This window comes from Vidua chalybeata, chromosome 4, assembly GCF_026979565.1.
Source record: "Vidua chalybeata isolate OUT-0048 chromosome 4, bVidCha1 merged haplotype, whole genome shotgun sequence".
Lineage (NCBI taxonomy): Eukaryota > Metazoa > Chordata > Aves > Passeriformes > Viduidae > Vidua > Vidua chalybeata.
Genome location: NC_071533.1, coordinates 8,571,765 through 8,593,416, shown reverse-complemented (window position 1 = coordinate 8,593,416; position 21,652 = coordinate 8,571,765). Strand labels below are relative to the sequence as shown.

At 37.8% G+C, this 21,652-nt stretch overlaps 1 protein-coding gene across 4 annotated transcripts in view; it reads left to right on the top strand.

Moving 5' to 3' along the window:
- WDFY3 (WD repeat and FYVE domain containing 3) overlaps positions 1-21,652 on the top strand; it is a 150,860-nt gene that overhangs the window by 64,183 nt on the left and 65,025 nt on the right. For 3 of the 4 annotated variants that reach the window (XM_053940305.1, XM_053940306.1, XM_053940303.1), the window contains exons 5-14: positions 196-305; positions 1,342-1,503; positions 2,587-2,779; positions 5,205-5,391; positions 8,088-8,254; positions 10,643-11,110; positions 12,443-12,541; positions 14,691-14,884; positions 16,958-17,415; positions 19,313-19,396. In XM_053940305.1, coding sequence (XP_053796280.1) covers positions 196-305; positions 1,342-1,503; positions 2,587-2,779; positions 5,205-5,391; positions 8,088-8,254; positions 10,643-11,110; positions 12,443-12,541; positions 14,691-14,884; positions 16,958-17,415; positions 19,313-19,396 — 2,122 coding nt within the window. The remainder of the gene's footprint in view (positions 1-195; positions 306-1,341; positions 1,504-2,586; positions 2,780-5,204; positions 5,392-8,087; positions 8,255-10,642; positions 11,111-12,442; positions 12,542-14,690; positions 14,885-16,957; positions 17,416-19,312; positions 19,397-21,652) is intronic. The other variant, XM_053940307.1, reaches the window with a different exon arrangement.

The following is a 21,652-nucleotide window of genomic DNA, read 5'->3' as shown; positions in this document are numbered from 1 at the left end:
AGACTGGAATGTTGTCTGGAAGGCATAGGCCTAAGCCTAGTCCTTTTTTTAAGTAGTGCTGTTAAGCTGAGTTTATGCTCAGTGCTTGGGGCTGCTGAGAGGATGAGTTCCCTTCTGCAGATTAGCAGACTGAATTCTTACTGCTTTTTTTTTTTTTTTTTTTTTTTTTTTTTCTCTCTTTACTGCCTCCTACAGAGGCTGCAAGTCGTGCCATAGTCCAGTTTCTGGAGGTCAATCAAAGTGAAGAAGCAAGTAGAGGTTGGATGCTGCTCACCACAATCAATTTACTAGCTTCATCAGGACAGGTTAGTCTGAAACAACAAAGCTAAAAATAAATTATGGAGTAGAAGAGACAAAAGCAATAATAACATGAACGTCATGAACACTCACCAAAAGATGTAACTATATTGTTTTGCTGTGTTAAGATCCTCTTTCTTTTATACTGCCACAGGACTTAGGCTTTAGCTCCTTGTGGTTTCAGTTGCATGAAAAAAGAGTAGTTTCGAGACTTTAATTTATAATGTTTTGAATAATGCATGCAACTTTTATTGCTGCCCAAAGGCTTCTCTTGCATACTGCTGCTTAGTGCCCCATGAGATGTATGGCACATAGAGCACCTAAATAGTTCAGACCTTGAACTTTGCACATCTCACTGGAGGAGGGCCACAGCAGTTGCAAAAAGCAAGGCCAGCAGCAGTGATTAATGGGAGTGGTAGTGAATCATTCCTGCCTGTGCTGCACACCATCAGAGAGCTGTCTCTGGCAGTATACTGGGCAGCTGTGTGGTTTGTTATTTCTGCTCTAATCTGCCTTTGTAATTCAGCACATCATCTTATCTCTGTTTTAGTATGTCACCAGCCTCCACGCCAATTTGTCTTTTCTTCTCACTGATGCTTTCATATTTTCTACTACCTTGCTTCTTACAGCTCCTTACATCTTCTTGCCAAATGAGAGCATAAATGAAATAGTCCTCCTCCCACTCCCATTTCTTCTGCTACATAGAATTGATAGCTGATGAGGGTCTTGGCTGAAGGTCTTGTAATTAACTTGTTAACTTCTGTTGGCAGAGACTGACAGCTTTTGGTTCTGTCCTGTGCATTGACTACTCTGAACTGTGGCTATGAGATGCTGTTGTCATGTAAATACATCATCCTATTTTTAAAATTACTGTTTGGATAGGCACTCAAGAATAGATGGTGAATCTGTACTGCTGTGTCAACACCTGACCAAAGGTGTGAAAAAGAAAAAACAGCATTTCAATCAACTGCATTATTATCATCGATGTTTGGAATATATAATATGCTGAACTGGTATTTTTCACTGTGTTTTCTTCTTCCTCAGAAAACTGTGGACTGCATGACTACAATGTCAGTGCCTTCCACACTTGTTAAATGTCTGTATCTGTTTTTTGACCTTCCACACGTGCCTGAGGTAGTTGGAGGAGCACAGAATGAACTACCTCTCGCAGAGCGCCGAGCGCTACTACAGAAAGTCTTTGTACAGGTAAGGTAAAATACGTCAGGGAATTTGCAAGAGGAATGTAAATACTTCATATGAGCAAAGTCTAGAAACCTTTCACTTGAGCCAGGTTTTACTCTTCCTTGATTCTTAAAAAACTGATAGCTAAGAGAGAGGTGGACTTTCCTGCAAGCACAGTTGAGGTTAAATTCCCAATCCGTCTCTAGTTTTTGGCTTTGACAAATACCTCCTTGCACAGAAATCCATGCAGGTCTTCTACACAGATATTTAAAAGGAGCAACATGTGAACTACTATTCTGTTTTTATCTAACTGGTCCTAGTACTTGTTATCTTTGGCTGTTACTGATTGAAATAGACGTAGTAAAAAACATTCGTATTGATAATAAAGTAGTGCTCTCAAATGAACTGACTGGAATGAATGAGGTTTCAGACCTCCCCATCCAGTTGCAGACAGCCTCTCTCCAGTTTTTTGGGAGGGAGCCTGAGTTTTTCCTGCACAAGATGCAAGAAATCAGACATCTCAAAGCATGCAGAAAAGGGAACACGACGTAGTAGCTTCGCTTGTATGGCTGCATTTGTCTTGGTTTTGGTAATTAGGAAATTCACATCTACGTGCCAGTTATTCAGGTAGGTCTGCAGTTTTGCTGTAGCCTTTCCTGACAAACTTAATTTGACCAAGATGTTATGGTTGCTCCTCTGCCAACAACCCATCAATAGCCTTCTTCCTGCATTAGGAAGGAATACAGTTTGCCTCACAGAGCTTCTCCCCCAGTGCAAAATTTAAACCTGCAAATTAGGCAACTGGCGCATTCTCCAAGAATGGAATATTCTGGTATCCATGCAAATATGCTGTGTCAGCCTAAGAGATTTAAATTCTGCTTCCAGTCTTCTGGTAAGCATTTTAAACTGAACTGGGACTCGAAATAACCATGTGTCAAATAACCTTGTCTTGTATTCAAAGTACAGAAACACACAAAGAGAAAGCTGCACATTACCTTTTTTAATGTGTTTCCTTAGTGGAAGAATGTTTCACCTTTTACTAAGTCTAGGCAAAATTAGCAGTGATAAAGGTATTAATGCTAGTTGTTTAATGACTTCCTGTTTCAGATCCTAGTAAAATTGTGCAGTTTTGTGTCCCCGGCGGAAGAACTGGCTCAGAAGGATGATCTCCAGCTTCTGTTCAGTGCAATAACCTCATGGTGCCCTCCCTATAACCTGCCTTGGAGGAAGAGTGCAGGAGAAGTACTAATGACCATATCTCGTCATGGCCTTAGTGTCAATGTAGTGAAATACATCCATGGTATGTGTCTTTCTTTAGTATTATTTATTGGGGTTTTTTCCTGCTCTTCTTTCATAGTTTTCTTATTTGGGAAATAGGCGTTAAAATAATAGGAAAGCTTTTAGGCTTTTAGTTTGGACATGTGCTTATTTACATACATGTAACATTTCTAAGCCATTGTGTAGTGAGAGAGGTGATCTTAGCTGAGTCTGTCTCATTCATATTTCAGTTTAACTAGAAGGATTGTTTTCTCTCATGGTTTGGTATAGAGTTCATGATAAGCAAAAGGAAAAGCTTTCAGTATCTTCAGTAACTGCGTGTATTGAAAAATACTTGCTGTGAAGATGCATTAATTCTTAGCAGGCAGCTGTCTTCCTCCCCTTGTGGTCCAGCCCAGCTTTCCCAACCCAAGGATGTTGTTTTTAGGGCCTGGCTCTTTGCTTGGCTGAGAACCATGCTTGTACTGGATGGATTTGGAGCCCTTATGTTTTCCCTGGTCTCTCACTGACTGGATTGCTGACACTTCAGTCATCCTGCATTTCTTCTGCCAGGCCCCAGTCTTCCCCACCTTGCCTTACAGATTACAGAATGAACATTTTGTGCATGCTGAAGGCCAAGTTAAAGTTATCTCATGGGCTTAATCCAGCCTGTAAATCTTTAAGTGAATGAAGCATCCAGAATCATTCCAGTTTGTCTCCTGTCCACTTTTAAGACAAGTAGATCCTGCCTGTTTCTGGCATGGAAACTGTAGTGTACAGGGACATTTGTGTAGCTGGTTACAGATTTTGGTAGCTAATGAAAGTAGTACTTTAGTCATCATCAATCTTTGCAAGGAGCTGGTAGAGAAGGAGGTGCCAAGCTGGTTCCACAAGGACTTGCAGATGAAAACCAGTGTTGGAGAAGATATTAGCTGTCTGGAAGCAGTTTTGCATACAAATTATTCTTTTTGCATTAATTGAAAACCATATGGGTGTTTAGGTATGCAGGACTTGAGGTAAGAAATCTGATAATATATGTTTCTAATATTATATTTAAGGCTTTTAGACTGTAGGGCCACATAAGAAGCATTTGTAGTTTTTAAATTGGACTAACTGTTGGAGTGAACTAACATCCTTAAAACATCCATTTTAGCAGTGTACACCTACTGGAAAAGAAGAAACCCACAGTTTTGGGCTGCTCACAACCTGAGAAGCAAGTAGCTACAAGGCTCCATATTGACAGTTTATTGAATACATCACCCTGCTCCCACATATTTCACAGAAAATATCAGTCTGTTTTTTTTTTTTCTTGTGCTAACAGTGGGTTTCCAATTCCAGGCAAAAAGATGTGAATGTACAGTATCACTCAAAGCACAGCATAGTCACCAGCTGAGTTTTTAGATAGGACTTACAAGGTGATAGGCTTCTGGTGGGCTTCTGAAGAGTGTAGAAGGTGTATGTACATGTGTGAAGCTGTTATTAAGTAATAAACAAAGGAAATAACTGGAGTTTTGACTGTCATTTGGCATGTTACAGTTGCTGCCATTATTGCTTCCCTATGGGCTTGATCCATAGAGGAGGAAAGCTGGCATGTGAAAAAATACTCTAGGTTAAGAAGTGAAATGGAGTCTTAAAAGGAAAACCAGTCAGCATTGCCTCTTTCTTTTTGGTTTAAAAAGTGTACCTGACTTAAGAGATAACATCTGTCACAAGGCTCAACTAATATTCAGGAAAAATTTAAGATATTTCAACATAAGCAAAGGAGCATCCGTTCACGCTCTCATGATCTCATGTAACCTCTGGGAAATTTTGTTATCAGTCTAGCTAAAAAGATTTGTGCTTGTGTTGTGCATGCTGCAAAGTTAAAATAGCAAATAATTGAAGGGAGCATCTTTAAAACAGCCTGCAACTTAAAGTCTCACTATAGATTTGAGAAAACTTTGTTACTGACCTAATGAACTGATGGAATATGAGAATTATGCAGGGCAAGACAAGCTATCTCTCTTTGAAGCCAGCCAATGAAATGCCAACCAGAGAAGGAATAAGATGACATGGTGTAAAGGCTTATATGTAGGGTTTTAATAACACTTCAAGGCAGTGCTTTGTATTACTTAGTGTTTTAAAAGAAAAAAATATGGTTTAGAATTACTTAAAGTTGCCATATTTGTCTTTTTATCCTGTTGAGTTCTCTGGTCAGATTTTTTAGGTAAAAATTAGTATTTATCTACACAGTTTCCTCCTTACAAGAGAAAAGGTCGTAAAAGGGAGGAAGAGGTTGCCAAAAAGAGGTTAGGGTTCTGATCCAAAGCCACTTGAGAATCCTTCTCATCCTCAAGTGGTATTAAGTGTTCTGTGACAAGTGATACTTGAGTAAGTTACCTTATTGCTGTGTTTTGTGTGTTGGTTAAGCTTCTTGCTGTCGTTAATGTCAGTAAAATCCTAAATTTCTCCACTGCAATTCTTTTCAGAAAAGGAATGTTTGTCCACGTGTGTCCAGAACATGCAGCAGTCTGATGACCTCTCTCCCCTAGAAATAGTTGAGATGTTTGCTGGACTTTCTTGTTTTCTCAAAGACTCCAGTGATGTATCCCAAACGTTGTTGGATGATTTTAGGATATGGCAAGGATACAACTTCCTCTGTGACCTCCTCCTCAGGTAGGCAAAAGTGCTTGAAGAAATGCAGACAGATCACCTAGCATTTTTCAAAAAAGTTTTCTTAATAAAGAGTAGATGAATAGGTTTAAACAAATAAGTGATTATACATCATTATGGAATTAAGATATTAGGACCAAAACATTGAATTCTGTGTTTCTCTCCCTTTACGAAACTACATTGTTTAACTTTTTGTTCTTTAGTACTGGTTTATTACTAAATGTTTCTTGCTTTGCAAAGACAGCAGTTGCTTAAAAAAAATTGTACTAAATATTTGGAGGGAGTCCAGAACATAACATTTTGGCTGCAACTAGTGATTTTTTAATTTGGTTGGAGTTTGTTTTGTCTAAGGAGATGGTTTAGTGGTGGGCTTGGCTGTGTTGGGTGAACAGCTGGACTTAATGATCTTGAAGGACTTTTCCAACCTAAATAATTCTATAATTATTGTGTTATCACGCTATCATAATGAAAAATCCCATATGTAAATTTGGTGAATGCTATGAGGGAATATATTTTTTTTTCCTAATTAAAAGTACTTCTAAACTGCTAATGCATAAAAAATATGGTAATGAAAATGCCTGCCCAAAAAACCTTCGGTATATGATCTATCCATGATCTCTTTTTTCTTTCCATGAAAGAAACTTCTTTAATTTTCTGACTGAGAAAGAAAAGAGTGTCTGTTGCTTTATTTGTGTAAAATCTATGAGCAGACAATGTTGCTTTGATTGAATATGAAGTTCTGAAGAAGAATGCTTATCTGTTGCTATTGTAAAAAATATATATATTACAAATCCAAGGTACATACTTGGTAACTGTAAGTGTACACCTTACAAAGTATATTTGGGTCAAAGATGCTTAAGACATTATTACTGAGAAATGCTAATGTTGTTATCTCCCTATTTTTGGTGTTAGTTGCTGAGTTTTGGCACCCAAATATTTGAACTAAATTTTCCACTACATTGCATACTTCTAAAGTGGATTTTTGTTTGTTTAAAATGGATACCAGACACAGACATGGCATTTGACATTTTTAATCACACTTAAAATTACTCATGAGTTACCTTTGGTGCCACAAAAGCTAAAGCACCTGTTAAGGAATTGTTATTTTTCTTGTTCTATAAGTGGAGTTTTGGAGTAAGTTATATTCACTAATGAATTAATTCAAAGTAGTGTAATTCAAATGCACTTGTTTTCCAGAAACTGTCAGCCAGAGTTTAGGGGAAATATGAGGGGAACATGCTGTCATGTTACATGTTGAGGTACAAAAGTGATTCTCTGTAGATCAAGTGCTTTAAACAAATTCTCTCCTGAGCTTGCTCATCCTTAAATCAAAGAATGGTGGATTCCTGCCAATTGTATAGGAAGACTAGGGATTTGCATGTCTCATTGAAAAAGGAGGACACCTGGCATCATCAGGTGACATCAGTAAAGGTTAGTAGCATAGGAATGTGTTATCCTCATTTCTTCCTGAGGGGGTTTTCTAGAAGAAAATAGTTCCTTTCAAAAAACAATTATCTTGACTGAGCCCATGCATTGGTCACTGATGGACCACAGTGATGTATTCTCCCTGTTTTGGCTCAAACCTACCCACAGAGACTTGCTCAGCTCTGGGGCACTTTTCTGACAGTAACTGTCATGTGAGGGTATGAAATCTGGACACTGGGTCTCAAGCTGCAAAGAAGAAAGGCTTTGGAGCTGGAAAAGCAGAAGGATGTGTGAAGAAGGGGGCTCAGTAATAAATTGCAGAAAATCTGTGAGGGCAAGAGGAGCACTTTGGTAATTTCATCTGGATGATGTGAAAGGGCAGGGCATGTGGAGGATTAGTAGAATAATAACAGGTGAGCTCAGTGCTTCTGTAGTGACTGTTAGCAGGAGGTTTTTGTTTGAAGGAGGTTCCTTCCTCAGCCTGACTGAAAAGATGGAGGATGCAGAATGAGCTGCTTGTAAAGGGCTCCTACAATTGTTTGTCACCAAGAAGCAAAACAGAGTTTGCACTACCTGAATCTGTAGAAGAATGTGGTCCCCAGTTCACTTCTGAGATCTACAGAGTTAGTAAATAATTCAACATGGTTTTATTTGTGGTGAAGTAGCAGGAAAATGAGGTTGGTGTTATGATTCAGAGTCAGTTTTTAGGGTTTGGTCTGATGGTGTTTTCCTGTCAGTAAACAAGGGTTGGAATGGAATGTTAACATTTCTGTTCTCTTGTGTTCAAAGGTGGTAAGAGTTTGTAGTTCTAGTGAGGGTGTTTCATCCCTCACTATGTTGTATCCTTCATGCTTATGAGTGCTAGGCCTTTACCAAGATACCATTTCATTAGCACAAAATATTCACTCTCACAGTGGCAGACGTAGCTTACCAAGTTAATTACAGATCTATTTAATTACAGACTATCCATGTACTATACAGTATCTTCATGTCTGTGAGAGGATTTTTAATGTAATTTTCATGTCTCTTGGTTTTTACCAGACTGTTGAGTTCAAGGAGAGATTTATGAGGTAAATTCCTATGGCAAATAACTGTTTGCTCTTTTAAGTCCAGTGTTTGACTAACCTAATGGTATGACAAGGACATGGAAAATACTGCAGGAATGAGGCAGTAAAATTAGTCTCTAAACTGATAGAATAAAACAGATCTTACTAAAGTGATTTGAGTTCAGCTAAACTAGTGCTGCTAACTTGATCCTATTGTATTTTCTTTAGATTAGAACAGGCAAAAGAAGCTGAATCTAAGGATGCTTTGAAGGACTTAGTTAATTTGATAACTTCCTTAACAACATACGGTGTCAATGAATTAAAGCCAGCTGGTGTTACCACTGGAGTACCTTTCCTGCTACCTGGATTTGCAGTCCCACAGCCTGCGGGCAAAGGTGAGTCTGCTTGCTTTCTCTCTCTGTTAGCTTTTTTGTTGTTCTAAGTGCAAATGACAAGATACAGAGCATCTATGTATTGCACAAACCCTTTGCAAGTAAGTCTAGGTTCTTTATCTAAGATTGTGTATCAAATACTCCATTATTTTGGTCTCAAATATTTTATTTTGGGGTTGGTACCCAAAGAAGAAAGCTTAGGACTTTTGTCTTTGAGGACAATTCCTCTTGGCTGCAAAGCTGACAGTTTTCTACATGGAGATTTGAAGAGATTATCTTAATGGAGAAATGCACTGATTTGATTTATAGTGTTTTAAGCTGCTCTCTTACTAAATTGATATGAAAAGCTGATCCGCTGGCTTGATTTTTTTTTCTTCTTTTGTAAAATCCCTTCCCTACTCCACTTTGCTTTCTGTTAGCTTTTGTCAGCTTAGGCAAATGTAAGTTGTGAGCTGACATCTGTTATTTCATCACCAGTGTGATCAGAATGATAAAATCTGTGGTGTTCTTGAAACCACAGTCAATTACAATTTGGAGATACAGTTGAGGAAGTCTTGGGGGAGAAAAGGTTGTATAAAAATAAACTTATGTTTTGTATCCTGTGCATAAACTTATGATTCAGGTTAGTCTTGTATGTAACTAAGGAGTTTGGAATTTAATAGTGACTGTGGAGCTACTTTGCTGAACTTTTATTAGATATACCACTGCACAAGAACAGTTTGTTCTAGGATTGCATTTATTGATGTATAGATTAATGAATATACATCAATATCAGGTTCCTTGGACAGTGACTTCCTTTCTTTGGTATGGAGAGAGTTCATTGTTCTTAGGAATTGTTTTTCTTTTGCACTAAATAGAGAAAGAAGGTGAACACTCAGAGTTTAATTTCTCCATGTTTTGATAATAATTTTAATTTAATAATAATATTAATTTTTTTAGGTTAATAAGCTTTTCTGATACAATATTATGAGAGTACCATGGTCAGTTACAATCTGCAAAAGAGTTCTTTAACATTGTGGTATTTGTCAGGACATCTCTGTTCCTTTTACCTGCTTTTTATAATGTTGGCAAATTGTCTTTTTATGAAGACTGTGTTTTCTCAATTTACTGATTTTCTCAATTATTTCCATTTAAATCATTTTAGTTCTTGAACTCTGAAAAGCTGGTTAGAATTTGGTTTCAAAGTAAAGATAGCATGTAAAAAAGTCCTTTTAGGAACAACTGTATTATATTGTAACTAATATTCTTCCAGATGTGAAATTGTTCCAATGTTCATTTACAAGGGAGTTATCTCTTGCCTTCTGGAAAAATACTGAAATGGAAAGTGGAGAGACTAGGAATGAAGATAATTGAATTTACTGTTAAATTAGACAATTCAGTTTACAAAAATGAAGATAATAGCATGCCATAGCAGTGTCCTTATATAATAATTACTAATTTTTTTGTTTATGAAAGGGGGTTTCAGATCAGGTTAACAGTTTGCATATACCTTTATTTGAAAAAATAAAACAAGTTTTTATTGTTAAAACTTCCTAAATGCTTTATTTAGAATCTCTTCAAAGTTCTCACTCTTGATTGTGTATTTTGATAGTTATTCTTATTTTTTGCCGTTAGCTATTTTTCTGTATCATGGGATCTGTCCACTGTGTCTTGTACTATTCCTACAGAAGTTTAAAAAGTCAAATTTGAGGCATCTTTTGAGTAGAATAATATCTGCCCATAGAAAATTTTGGGGCACACTCATAAATGGTGCATTCTTTAGCTGAGTGAATGGGATTTCAATCAACTTGAAGGTACTTACAAGAAGAAATGTGACTGAGCTTTAAAGTTGTGAGATGTTTGTGTGCTAATATTATAGCTACTTTATACTTTACAACTCTTTCCCTGTGTTTTATTTCCTTAATTGTTAATAATACTGGACCCTGCCAAAGTTTTTTAATACTCACCTGAAAGGGCTGTGTTCTGCATTACGGAACACAGAACATATCACTGTTGCTATAATGAGTTCCCCTATGGCCTGGGTACGTGATGGGCAGGCTTTGTTTTGTCTCTAGGACTGTATCCCATTTTAACACTAAATAAGTGTACTTACCTATTTTAAAGACATTATCTTTGATCAGCATCTTTAGCTGCTTACATAAACTCTTACTATCAAAGATGACATCTTAAAGAATAGTAGGTTGTGGAATTCGCAGTGTAAGTGGTTGTGCAGAGGCTTTTTTGAAGTTAAATTTTAATTAATTTTTTATTAAAAGTGACATCATACACTGTTATTTTATTCCCACTTATTAAAATGCATGGGTCATTATTAATAAGTGTATTCATTGTTTATGATGATTAAGAAATTTCTCTTTCCTTTCTCCTCCCATCCCACTTTGTTTCCTGATTTAGGTCATAGTGTGAGGAATATTCAAGCATTTTCTGTCCTCCAGAATGCATTTTTGAGAGCAAAAACCAACTATCTAGCACAAATCATCCTTGATGCCATCACGAATATTTATATGGCGGACAATGCCAACTACTTCATTTTGGAATCGCAGCACACATTGTCTCAGTTTGCAGAGAAAATTCCTAAACTTCCAGAAGTGCAGACCAAATACTTTGAGATGCTGGAGTTGGTTGTCTTCAGCTTGAATTACATACCCTGTAAAGAACTGATCAGTGTGAGCATCCTTTTAAAATCCAGCACTTCTTTTCAGTGTAGCATCATTGCCATGAAGACACTCTTGAAGTTCACCCGTCATGATTACATCTTTAAGGATGTCTTCAGGGAAGTGGGGCTTCTGGAGGTGATGGTAAATCTTCTTCATAAATATGCAGCCCTTTTGAAAGATCCCACTCAAGCACTGAATGATCAAGGTAGTGTGTCCATTTCCATTTTTCTAATACTTGTCTTTTTTGGCTGGAAATAGTAGAGTCTACCATTTAGGAGAAATGGGAGAGTCTGAATATGTACCTCAAGGGCTGAATTCTGCTGAGGACTGCTGTGCCATCTTGAAAGCTCACTGGAGTTGCTTCTCTCAGTTTCTTGAGAGAAGCTCGAGTCTAACTTTAATGATTGATACTGTATGAATGCAAAGTAGTACAGGCTCATATTTTCCTTTCTAAATGTTTTTTTTTTTGATGTGAAAAAAGTATAGGGGCAATACATAACATCAATGTTCTTCCTAACAAAAGATACTTTTTGTGCCTTTGTGTTTAGCCCCAGCTTTGAAAAAATACTATAGAGTGCATAGCTGAGCTCTTAATAGGAGACTTTTTTTATAAGCTGGGTCTTCTAAACATTTAAGAAACAAAAAATTAAGATCAGTTGTCTCCAGACTGGAGCATCTCAGATAAGCTGCACAGCTGCTAGGTCTCCAAAGCAGGCTCTGCCACGTGCCATAGGAGCCTACATGCACACAAAGACATTTTTTTTTTTACGTTCTTCATTCAAACTGCAGTCCAGTTCGTGTGCATCAGTGACACTTAATTTTTAACCATAACTGCTGGGTGTTTCACCTGGGTTTAATTGTAGGAAGCTTCATTAGTGAGTAGTAGCTATAGGTTAGTTAGAAAGCTTTGTTCCCCTTAACTCCATTGGAAAATATATCAGTTCTTATGTTCCTGTAAATAAATAGATGAAACTGTCATCTAATCAGGGTGCACATGTCCTTGTGTTGGGGCTTACTTTTTATTAGAGTAATTTAAAATAACCAAAACCCCACTGTTTTTCCTGGAGTGTTTCTCTGTGTGTACTATGCCAATTGCAGTGTTGATCTGCTACATCTGTTGAGCAATCAGCACATTTGCTGTAATTATGTGAGTGTAGTTTGGTGGGTTTTGTGTGGAATTTCTCTTTTCAGGTACTGACAAGTGAACAAGAACAGATGCTGTTAATCTTCAACTGGTGTAGTTTTGTGGCTCGAAGAAACAATAGCTGCAATGTCAGGCACTCACAGTGGAGCTCACAGTGCTCTAAAACCTCTGTTTAAATTCTTGTCTTTATAAAATTAACTTTTCATATGATTCATAGTTAAGCTGTCCCAGGAATTCATATGTAGACTAAATCTCAGCTTGCTTTGGAAAATGGTGGGGCTGCATGCTCTCTGGGGAAGCAAAGAAAATAAAAGTGTTGGTGGAAAGTATTAAAAAGCATCTTTGAAAAGAGTGATATTTTCTATGACTTGAGCTTCTGAAATTTTTTTGTAGTGGATTCAAGAAACAGTTCATTTGAGGACCAAAAGCAGCTGGCTTTATTGGTTATGGAGACCCTGACAGTACTACTACAAGGATCAAACACAAATGCAGGTGAGTGAAGAGATTGTTGTCAAGATACGTACAAGGAAAATCGTGTCTTGACTTTCTATCTTCAGGCCAGTATTCAAATACACTGAAATACACTTTCTCTCTAGCCAAGTTTTCCCAGCAAAGAGAATAGACAGCACAGTCTAGAGTGCATAAAATAAGGAGAACAAGATAGTGTTTAACTTAAATTTCTTTAGTATTGTTTACTTGAAGGCAAAGTAAGACCAGATCCCATCACTCTTCAACAGTTCTATAATAATTCATGATAGTGCTTGTAAGACTGTTTGGATATTCAAAAATTTAAGCACATAATTAGAAATGGAGTTCAGTGTTCACAGAGTCACGTCTACTTAATGTAATGCCTGTATCTTTAGCTAAAGATGTTTTTTCATTTTCATTAAAGAGTTATTCCCAGTCAGTACGTACAAACAGGGCTCTGTTACAACTGTCCTTTTGTAAATCAGGCAGTTTTGTATTATGCTTCATTAATCAAGACTTAGTGATTTTGAGACTATGGTGGCATCCACCTGCATTGTGACAAACCCTTGGCTGCTGTTAGATGGCATTCCTGACCTCATCTAGGAAGCACCAATCAGCCATCAGGACCTCCTTGCTGCTTCTCAGGACTGATTTAATCTCTGAATATCCACTGGAGAAACAACAGCGGGAGTGTAAAGACATCGGCACTTTGGGATGATGCCACAGATGATGTTTCTGAAGAATCTTGGGGAGTTCAAGGGCCTCATTTCATCAGTAGCTCTCCTATTTCAGGAGTAGGACAGAACATACAGGAGGAGCTGAGAAACTATTTCTCAAGAAGTTTGGCTGCTGTCTGTGCTGGGATGTGAGCACAGTGGCGCTGTATCTAGAGGCCAGCAGACGTTATAGGTCATCACAGAAGCATTAGTAGGCACAGCCTTGCAGTGATTCATACCACACTCAGTGCTTGGTTTCTGATCTTAAACCACTCTCTCTGATAAGCTTTCCAGAGTATTGCAGAGCTGCTAACTACATTTCAACAGGAAATTTGGGTGTCCAGACCCACAGAGGTTCACTGGATAGTTGAGAACCTACACTGAGAGTGGGAGAAACATAAAATCTTACCTCAGTCTCTATGAAAACCTGACCACAAAGGAGATGGGCTATACTTGTGAAGGGGTGCAACAAGCTCACCTGTCTCAAGATCTGAGGCCTCTCCTTTTGCAATGAATCCATCTCTGATCCAAAGGACATTAGAGAAAGCAGGAGGCAGGAAATGGATAGTGGGATTCATGTCTGTATGTATATACATGTTAGAGGGAATCAACTTGCTAATCCTGAACTTGGTCATTTAAACTGCTCTTTGAGTTTATAGTCACATGGAAAATGATCCCTTTTGATGCAATAATGGAGCATTGATCCATTTCCCCAGTCAGTTTTCATCTTCAGTAATTAACATAGGACGATGCTCTAGGTGCTGACACAGTACTAAACACACATTATATATGCCATATATATTCTACTTTGGGGTTTGTAATGCTTTCAGAATTGATTTTCATATAATTTTTGGTTATCACACTAGCCAGCAAACTTGAAAAACATTGTTTGACTTAAGCTTAATCTCCACAGAGATAGGTCTTGTCACAAAAAATCTTCAGAATCTTACAAATGATGTGGATAGACTGAACCACTTCTCAACCATGCTCGTGTCCAGAAACATCCCAGTTATAATTTCAGTTCATATTGCATTTAGGTCATTGCTAAATGTGAGATAAACCCTGCCCTAAACCAGAACAGTATATGGTCTTCACAAAACACGGAGGGTTTTGTACATTTTTTATTTCATCCTGAGACCCTTTGACCTTTAGCATATAAAGAGTAACTGCTGTTAGAATAACAGAATTATTGAGGAAATTCTTAGAGCTGACTTCCATCCATATACCCAATGCCTTTAGTGAAAAATTTTGTCAGAAGACATTGAAATTCTGTTTTTATTTCTGTTAGGGGAGGAAAAATAATAGTAAATCATTACACATCCATAGAGCTAAACCTCTGCCCTTCATTCTGTAGAAATGAAAATTAAAACCTTTGATGTTGTTTTGTTGTTTATTTGCCACTGCTTATATTTTGCTTACTCTTAAAGCGCTTACCCTGCCGCCCTCTTTCTGAGCAGGCATTTTCAGGGAGTTTGGCGGTGCCAGGTGCGTGCACAATATCGTGAAGTATCCGCAGTGCCGCCAGCATGCCCTGATGATCATCCAGCAGCTGGTGTTGTCACCCAGTGGAGAGGACGACATGGGCACCCTGCTGGGGCTGATGCACTCAGCCCCACCTACGGAACTGCAGCTCAAAACCGACATCTTAAGGGTAGGTGAAGGGTTCTTCAGCAGTCTTGCTCCTAAGGTGGAGTTCCAAGAGGGAAAACACTGAGAAGTGCATTGGATTGAGCTGGATTGGATGGGTGGTGTTTAGACAACTCCATTGTCTCTGGAGTTGAAATACATATATTTGTTCCATGGCTTTTTGTTTTTTTTTTTTTTACCATCTATCCATGGTAGGCTTCAGAACTGGAGATGTAGGCTAATGAATATGTTTTTAGCGTCATCACGTTTTTGGATAGAAAATGAGGTTCTGCAGTTATGATAATTTTCCCTGGTGGGGTCTTATTCAGTTAAAAATAATGGGAATATGTATGGAAAAATAGCAAGCAAATAACATGCATTTATTTTCAGCTCTGGCTTGCATTTTCCTGTGGCATCTTATTTTACCAATTTGTATCAATGAATGCTGAAATAATTAATATAAATGCAAATTGTAATGATCACAGTAAAAGATAAAGCTGAAGAACTTGCTTGCTTAAGCAAAATAGTGGAATAGCAAGAAAGTAAGCCTGGAGTGGAGGAAGAAGCAAGAAAACTCTTGTCTGTTTCCTGTTGTATTAGGTGTTTTGTTTGCTAATCTAGACCCACAATTTCTCTTCAGAGTAGCTAATACTATTTTTTAAATTGACAAAATACTGATTTATTTTAGGGTAAAAAAGCTGAGGCAAATAGTATAAAGTAAAAGAGTCTTAACAAAGAGAATTCAGACATCTAGGTTCATTTCTGTTCAAAGGAGATGTAGTATTTCTCTGGCAAATGAACAGCTTCATATTATTCCAAAAGACAGAAAGGAGAGCTGGTAATAAAACTGTTCATTTACTGTGCAATGTCTATGAAGGTCTTCAGCAATTTTTGTTATTCAAATATGTGTTATTCACCATACTTACGGGGAAAGAAAAGATATTGGAGTTCCCCAGAGGCTTTAACAGAAAATCAGGATTTCTGTCTTTCCTATTGTACTTGTCCTCCATTGGTGCTGTTCTCAGAAGTTTTGGTTATGGAACTGACAGCCCAAAACCATGTGGTGATGTGTCTCTTAATATTTGTTCAAGTTTGTCAGGAAAGGAGATAGTTCCTTCAGAGGAATGACAGTCTTGCTATTTCACTACCCATCTTATGAGTGCTTAAAAAAGCACTTTCAGTCATGGAAAATTCCCCCTGGCCTATTTTTCTCTATCAGTAACATTTTTCTGTTGTTTATGATGCTTTCTGTAGGGAGACTTTTTCTTCTATATTCACACATGGGTCAAACTTCCTATGACAGGTGTCCTTTTTGGTTTTTTTTTGGTTGTGTGGAGGGGCTTCTCCACCCCCTGATTTCACAGATAATGAGTATTATTCTCTAGTACCTAAGTTCATGTATTTTCTGCTCTTTATACCATGGCTTTGCATTTATTCGTTCAGGAAGTAAGGTTTTATCCACTTTCATTTCTCTCTACAGCTTACTTTTGAGAAGAAACTCTTAAAATATAGTCTTAGTCTCAATTCAAAGATTTATAGAGGAAAGCTAAAAATAAGTGGGCATATTTGGCTAATTCAAAGCTGCCAGGTGCTTCCGCATTGTTGATTTCTAGGAGACTGTTAGGATGCTCCAAGGTTTAGATTTTCATTGCTGCAAGAAGTCAATTGCCTTCTCTTGTTTGAGATTGTTTGTGAAGTGTGATGGCAGAGAAGATTCCTTTCTAACAGATATTCTCAACCTTGTCACTAAAAGAATTACTTGGCAATTTTGGGTTACGTTCTGGGCTTGGTCAGGTCTTTTCTGTTGGAAGGTAATTTCTTATTTCTAAATAAGGGGCAGTGTTCTACTTTTCCCCCTACTCTTTTTTTTTTTTTTTTTTTTTTTTTGTAAACTTTTGAGTATGGGAATTTTTGTAGTACAAAGTTGATCTTCAGAGACTTCAGGCATTACCAGGTTCTGACAAATGACACAAGGATTTTGCTAGCACAACAGTGTTGTGTGAACAAAAATGTTCCTACCTTTTTCTAGGCTGTTTGTAATGCTGCTGCTTGTTGTTGCTGTTTTTTTTCCTGTTTTGATTGTTTGTTTTGTCCACAGGCCCTACTCTTGGTACTGAGAGAGAGTCACCGCACAAGAACTGTTTTTAGGAAAGTCGGTGGATTTGTGTATGTCACATCTTTACTTGTTGCCATGGAAAGATCTTTGTGCTCACCACCTAAGAATGGCTGGGAAAAAGTAAACCAGAACCAAGTGTTTGAACTGCTTCACACTGTGTTCTGCACATTGACTGCAGCAATGCGCTACGAGCCAGCCAACTCTCACTTCTTCAAGACAGAGATCCAGTATGAAAAACTGGCAGATGCTGTTCGATTACTTGGCTGCTTCTCAGACTTGAGGAAAATAAGTCCCTTGAATGTCTTCCCTTCAAATACACAACTGTTTCAAAGACTTTTGGATGATGACCTAATATCCCTGGATTCTGTGTCACCTACTCTAAGACATTGCAGCAAACTTTTTATTTACCTCTACAAGGTAGCAACAGATTCTTTTGACAGGTATGACCTTTGCTTTTTTTTTTTCGTTCATCTTCTCTGCCTGCCTACGCCAGTGTTCTCCAAAATAGTTCTCTTCAAATGCCTTCTTTGCAAGCTTTTGTATTTCCATTTTAATCAACTTCTTTCTTCCTTCACTCCACTGAGAGGAGGATAATGTGTCAACATCTGACCAAATAATGACTTAGCTTGCTGCTGTTCTCCAGGGTGTCCAGTGTTCTCTCTGATGTTGGATGTTTTTATAATGGCAGCAGTTTATACAGAGATATCAGTTCATGGTTATATTTGATGTGTTGAAGCAACCTGTTGGTTGATAGGCTGACAGGTTGCATTATCATCATTAGAAATACTATATTTTTGTGCTTTTATTAAGTGAAATTAAAATTTGGTTGTTGAATGTCATGCCTTAACTTCATGTTTCATTTGATATGGAGCTTAAAAGTAGATGATTAAATAATACCATGATTAATTTAGAAACATAGGATCATTTGGGTTGGAAAATACTCTTCAGATCAGGTCTAACTGTAAATTTGGCACTACCAAATCAACCACTAAACCATGTTCTTTGGTGTCACATCTACACATCTTTTAAAGACCCTTAGGCATGATGATTCAACTCCATCCAAGGGCAGCCTATTCCAATGCTTGATAACCCTTTTGGTGAAAATTTTTTTCCAACTATCAAATCTAAACATCCCCTGGTTCAACTAGAGGCCATTTCCTCTTGCCTTTTGGCTAGTTTTTTGGGAGAAGAGATGGACACTACTACTATGACCATCTCTCAAGTAGTATTACAGAGTGATAAGACCTTCCCTGTGACTCTTTTTCTCCTTGCTAGCACATAAGACGGACATCTTGCTTTACATGGATTTGCTTGTTCTTTAAAGTTCTAGGTAGTCTGTAAATTATTGGTATTTTAAATTTAACTGGGACACATGCCCAGAGTGAAACAACTTGAATTTAAATTATAATGAGACTCAAAATGAACAGAAATGTGTTTTAAAGGTTCAAAATGACAACAAAACTTTGTGAAATATGTATTGAAGATTGGCTTGTCTTAAAAGTAGTTTTTTCCACAATTTAAGGTACAAAACATGAAACACAGACCTAAGCTTTGTGTCTGGGACCTTTAAGCTGTTTATACCCTAGCCTTTGAATGTATGTGATCTTGTTTTAATAAGATGGGCAGTCTTGCCCCCAAAGGAGGAGACTTAATGCTTTTCTCTTCTTTAAAGAAAATTTTAACAACTAACAAACCAACAAAAAAACCACTCTAACACACACTCACACTCTGACACACTCACCAAAAAGCCAACTTCAGAAATCAGTTTATTTGATCTCATTTTGAAGCATTATTAAAGCATTCAGGTAGCAGGAGGACAATTTTATTAAGAGTGTGTTACTTGTACTGTAGAAGTTGACACTGGCTAACAATAGAGAATGAGGAAACAATGGGGTAAGTAAATCACATGGTGATGTTGCATAAGATACCTCACTAAATTCCTTTTTTTTTTGGCTGTTATTTTCAGTGATTTTTTTTCTTCTTTAAATATTCTGTTCATCATTCATTATTGAATTTACATTTACTTTATTTCTTACTTCTGTTGGTTATATCGAATTTACTGAAGCTTTACTTTCTCCTCTGAATGTCTGCTGTTATCAGTAACTCTCAGCAGAGCAATGAGCAAGCAGTGCAGAGTCACACCACAAGACCTGTGCACACTTCGCATGTCTGTGTTCACCTGAGGCTGTTGTTCAGTTTGTCCTTTGTCATCCATGTTGTTTCTGAAGGATGGATCCAAGTAACAATTTTATTGGTGCTTTTGTAAAACTAACAAGCTTATGGCCTCTGGTTTCTTCTCTAACCTCTCTGTCCTACCCCTGTCTGTTTTGTCTGTAGTCGTGCAGAACAGATCCCTCCTTGCCTGACAAATGAGACTTCTCTCCCCTCTCCTTGGGGTACTCCAGCTTTATCCAGGAAAAGGTACCGACCCTTCAAAGAGAAGCTGATCTCGTTTCTGATTTTTCTCTCTCACTGTTGTGTTTCTTAGTTTTGGGGGGAGGGATGTTTCTCTTAAATTGCTATTCTGAGGAGTGCATTTCCGCTTGTGTATTTACTGGATAAAAAAATGTAAAGGCATGTTTCATAGTGAATCCTAGGCAGTGATGAGATTAGAGATGTCTCCAGATTCCCATAGCACTTAAATTTAGGCTTGTGTTTCAAAACCCAATAAAGCCCAGTATAAGAAATTATCTAAAGGAGGTATATATGACCCTCTCAGGAGCAGTTCAAAGGCATTCAGACTATGCTAGTAGATCAATGAATACGGCAGGATTTCTCTTTTCCTGACTAATTTTTCAAGAAAGCTTACTTTTGGTGGAAAGTGAATGGCTTGTAAAGGTGCCATTTATTAGTAATTCCAGAGCATAAAAAGTAAAGAATGAACCTGTCAGTACTTGACTACCAAATCATTTATTATTGAAAGGTTTAGAAAGAAAGCACAAATGGCTCAATTCAGAAATCCAACTACCCACTTTCATTCCCAAGCTACAGTCTTTTCTTATGCATCTTAATGTGTCTGGTAGACTTCAATATTTTTTTTTAAATAGATGTTACTGTCTGAACAGTGTTACTTACAGGTTTGTGCAAATGTGAAAAAATTTTTTCCTGGAGTCCCCAGGGAAGGGAGCAGACCTTCACTATCTACAGATGCAAGTTAGACAGAGGTTTGCTTTTGAAAGACACAGAGATATCTGAGATGCAGGTGCCATGCGTAGAAAATACGATCATTATTGAGTGGTATACTGCTTAAGATAGGCCTTCAAGCTTCATGGTTGGAATGTAAAATATTTTGCAAAGGAAAACAACCAAAGATGCTTTTGGAAACTGATTTGAAAGGAATGTTTATATTAAAGCAGATTAGTAAAGAGAACCTTTTTTCTTTACTGAGTGAAGTTACCCAAGTCATACCTGGCTATTCTCCAGGGAGTGGCTTGGACAAAGGCACCTTCCCAGTAACCCAGAACCTCTTTTACAACACTGAGGCATTTAAGAACAAACGTTATAGTTTACAGAGTAAAACCTTAGCTGCCAAAGTCTTTTCCCTGTCATTTACTCTGAAGAAACATGTAAGAAAATAGTGTTTCCTGTGGAAGCTCTTTACAGCTTCAGCCCTGCATTAACTTCTAGTGTTGCAGATTGCCCATCCCTTTGCTACATTTTGCCGTTCTCCCAGGTGTAGGTGGCAGGGCTGCTCAGGTTCACTGAATTACTCAAACACACGGATATGCAAAGGCTTGCACACAAGCAGTGCCTGCCAAAGAGGAGCTGCTTCCAGGGTGTGATGAACAAGACTGCCAGATGGGTGGCTGATGTAGCCTGGAAATAAAAATATAAATATAGCTATATATGAATAGATCTGTTTGGCTTCCCTTGGGTGTTTTTTGTGGTACTGAAAATGCAAGCAGTTGCTTGAAAACCTGAGGTAAAGATTGGGTAGTTTAAAAAGTCATTATCCCTGTGGGTGCTTTCAGCAATTCAGGTAAGCTCCAGTACAGTAATGTAGGTACTTGCTGGGGTTAAGTGCTTTTGAAATGGATTTTCACAAACAAAAAAAGCCTTTGGGTTGTAACAAATTGTGTAAGACTCAAAGTAAAAATGGACAGAAAGATTGATCATGCTTGCTTGGGTGACTTTCAGATCCTTTCTGAAAAGCATGTTTTAAGTAAAAAAGTAGAACTAGGCTTTCCAAAAAGTCTGTTTGAACAGCTGTCTGCTTTCTCACAGCATCATGTTTGTCATTCCTAGTGAATTCATTGCCAGTGGCTGTAATCTTTCTGCTTTCAAAAATAAGCAGCTTGGGGTTTGTAGTCCAATATTATTTTTTTCTCCTCCTAAATGTCAGATACGGTCAGATTCTGTCGAAGTTGACTCTTCCCAGAGAAATGTTTGCTCTTCTGATTGTTTTCTGTCTCCTTTGCTTTGCATCCTTGGGATCTCCCTTGTTGTTGTGGCCTGGTTTTCTGCCTTTTGACTTGTAAGACAGATGCCTGAGGGAGTGCCCTCTGTTGTTTGGCTAAAAGAGCAAGCAGACACTGTGCACACAAATAATTCTTATAAAAATAGCACAGTTCTGGTTTCTCACACAGTCTAGAATAGTTTTGAATGCACTGATATGCTAATATTCTCTCTCAGACATGTCTCAAAGATGTATTTCCCTGTGGAGTGCTGCCATCCAAT